We start from the raw sequence: 2,106 nt of genomic DNA on the forward strand, positions 1-2,106 counted from the left end.
GCCTAGAATGACCCCCCCATACACTGGTCACTAACTGGACCCTAGAATGCGCTAACTATGAGACCTAAAGGCATCCTAAAGACTAAATGCCCCAAATGCGCCCTAATGGACTTATATCGGTCCTAAATGGCCGCAAACTGCATAATGTAAATGGTCTCCACAAGGCCCCAAATCGCGCTCTAAACTGACCCATCCAATGGTCCCCAATCGCCCTAAATGGACCTAAAATCGGACGCTATACTGCGTCCTAAATGCCTCCACATGACTTTAAATGGCCCCTACTAGACCGCACAATGGTCCCCTAAATGCGCCCCCCAAATCGGATCCTAACTCGGACCTCCATATGCGTCCTCACAATGCCCCAAATGGATCCTAATGGAACCTAAATGACCCAAAGGCCTCTAATGTCCTAATGGTCTTCAACATGCCACGCCCAAATCGGGCCTCTAATCCGGTACTAATGGCTTTAAATGACCCAAAATGGCCGCCCGAACTGCGCCCCTAAACGCCCTCGGCTCCCTCTAAATCGACCCTAAATGTTTCCTACATCGGACCTCAATGGCCCTAACTCGGCCCGCTAAATGCCTAAATAGCCTAACTGGCCCTAATAGTCGACTATCGTCTCAAATGAACCCAACATGGCCCCTACATGGACGCTAAATGGCCCCTAATGGACCTAAATGGCCCTAAATGGTCCCAAATGGTCCCAAATAGCCCTAAATGACTTTAAATGCCCCTAATGGCCCTAAATGACCCCAAATGGCCCCTAATGGACCTAAATGACCCTAAATGACCCTAAATGACCCCATAATGGTCCCTAATGGCCCTAAATGACCCTAAATGGCCCTAAATGACCCCATTTCTCGCCCCACAGGTGACTCTGAAGACGACTCTGCCCCCAGGATGGATGGACAGGTGGGAATGGGGGGATCTGTGCCCCATAAGTGATCACTGCCCCATAAGTGGGTCCTGCCCCATAAGTGGTCCCTGCCCCATAAGCTGTCCCTGCCCCATAAGTTGTCCCTGCCCCATAAGTGGGCCCTGTCCCATAAGTGATCTCTGCCCCATAAGTGGGCCCTGCCCCATAAGTGGGTTCTGCCCCATAAGTGGGCCCTGCCCCATAAGTGATCCCTGCCCCATAAGTGGGCCCTGCCCCATAAGTGGGCTCTGCCCCATAAGTGATCCCTGCCCCATAAGTGAGCCCTGCCCCATAAGTGATCCCTGCCCCACAAGTGGGCTCTGCCCCATAAGTAATCCCTGCCCCATAAGTGGGCTCTGCCCCATAAGTGATCCCTGCCCCGTAAGTGATCCCTGCCCCACAAGTGGGCTCCGCCGCATAAGTGATCCCTGCCCCATAAGTGGGCTCTGCCCCATAAGTGGGTTCTGACCCATAAATGGGCTCTGCCCCATAAGTTGTCCCTGCCCCATAAGTTGTCCCTGCCCTATAAGTTGTCCCTGCCCCATAAGTGGGTTCTGCCCCATAAGTGGGTCCTGCCCCATAAGTGCTGACCCCCCGCCCCACAGCAGGACCTCGATGCCGTGGGGCAGACCCAGCACGTGGGCGGCCTGAGCAGCGACGAGGAAGAGATGGGACAATGCGGGGACACGAGTGTGGGGTGAGATGTGGGGCAGGGGGTGGGATATGGGGTGGGATATGGGGTGTGGAGTGGGATATAGGGTGGGATATGAGGTGTGGGGTGAGATATGGGGTGGGGTATAGGGTGTGGGGTGGGATGTGGGGTGGAGTATGGGGTGGGACATTGGATATGGGGTGTGGGGTGGGATATAGGGTGAGATGTGGGGTGGGATATGGGGTGTGGGGAGTTGGGTGGGTTGTGGGGTGGGATATGGGGTGGGGTGGGGGTGGGATATAGGGTGGGATTTTGGGTCATTGTCCCATATAGGGCCATTGTCCTATATAGGGCCATTGTTCCCTATAGGGCTGTCATTCCCTATAGGGCCGTTGTTCCTTATAGGGCCATTGTTCCTTATAGGGCCATCATTCCCTATAGGGCCATTGTTCCCTATAGGGCCATTGTTCCCTATAGGGCCATTGTTCCCTATAGGGCCCTTGTTCCTTATAGGACCATTGTTCCCTATAGGGCC

General features: G+C 54.5%; 1 protein-coding gene across 1 annotated transcript in view; it reads left to right on the top strand.

Annotated features, from left to right (window-relative positions):
* Positions 1 to 840: 840 nt before the first annotated feature.
* The window catches only part of LOC107307204 (arf-GAP with Rho-GAP domain, ANK repeat and PH domain-containing protein 1-like), a 14,700-nt gene continuing 13,434 nt past the window's right edge, over positions 841 to 2,106 (top strand). Inside the window, exons 1-2 of the mRNA XM_015850678.2 lie at positions 841 to 915; positions 1,525 to 1,616. Coding sequence (XP_015706164.2) covers positions 841 to 915; positions 1,525 to 1,616 — 167 coding nt within the window. The remainder of the gene's footprint in view (positions 916 to 1,524; positions 1,617 to 2,106) is intronic.

The sequence above is a fragment of the Coturnix japonica genome, unplaced genomic scaffold, assembly GCF_001577835.2.
Source record: "Coturnix japonica isolate 7356 unplaced genomic scaffold, Coturnix japonica 2.1 chrUnrandom509, whole genome shotgun sequence".
Lineage (NCBI taxonomy): Eukaryota > Metazoa > Chordata > Aves > Galliformes > Phasianidae > Coturnix > Coturnix japonica.